Raw genomic sequence first — 632 nt, 5'->3', positions numbered from 1 at the left:
CATGCAGGCAAATTCAGTGGGGTCAACAGCCAATGCCTTGAAGCGGCCGAGGGTCTCCTGCAGCGCCCGGATGTCCAGGGCAGCTGGCAGCAGCTTGCCAGGGGCTGGCTCAGGGACAGCCAGCAGTGGGCAGCTCTCCAGGGGCATGGACCACTGGATGGCACAGAGCAGGAACAGCTCACTCCATGCTTCCTCCAGTAGGATCACCTGGGGAGAGTGGGGGGAGCCCCCCAAGCCCCTGTCCCCCCCAAAGCCTCCAGCAGCTGCAACCAGCACAGTAGGTTGGGCCCAAGGGCACTGTCTGCAGGGCAGGGGGGCCAAGAATGTTGAGGAGATTCTCCAGCCATGCCCATCCCACTGGCTGCCACGTATTTTGGGGTCCCTGTTGCCCCATAGGCAGATCCCCACTTCTCCACGGGGGTGCCCAACCCCACCTGGTCACGGAAGGGCAGGTTAGAGAAGACAGGCAGGTTCTTGGCCCATTTCACAGCCATGAAGAGGAGCCGAGCAGAGGTCTCGTAGATGTTTTCGGGACTGGATGCCGGGTACGGTGCCACCTGGTATTCGCCAGTTGCTCGCTCCGGCTCGCTGCCCGTCACATCCACTGTCTCATCAGCTGTGGGGATGGAAGA

General features: G+C 62.2%; 1 protein-coding gene across 1 annotated transcript in view; it reads right to left on the bottom strand.

Moving 5' to 3' along the window:
- NR2E3 (nuclear receptor subfamily 2, group E, member 3) overlaps positions 1–632 on the bottom strand; it is a 3406-nt gene that overhangs the window by 494 nt on the left and 2280 nt on the right. The window contains exons 5-6 of the mRNA XM_009084490.1: positions 435–632; positions 1–207 (exon numbers count right to left, since the gene is read on the bottom strand). The exon at positions 435–632 is cut by the window's right edge and continues 34 nt beyond it. Of these exons, the coding sequence (XP_009082738.1) occupies positions 1–207; positions 435–632 (405 nt within the window). The remainder of the gene's footprint in view (positions 208–434) is intronic.

This window comes from Acanthisitta chloris, unplaced genomic scaffold (genome assembly GCF_000695815.1).
Source record: "Acanthisitta chloris isolate BGI_N310 unplaced genomic scaffold, ASM69581v1 scaffold23771, whole genome shotgun sequence".
NCBI classification, from domain to species: domain Eukaryota; kingdom Metazoa; phylum Chordata; class Aves; order Passeriformes; family Acanthisittidae; genus Acanthisitta; species Acanthisitta chloris.
Note: the sequence above shows the minus strand (reverse complement) of the source record. Positions and strands in the feature narration are given on the sequence as shown.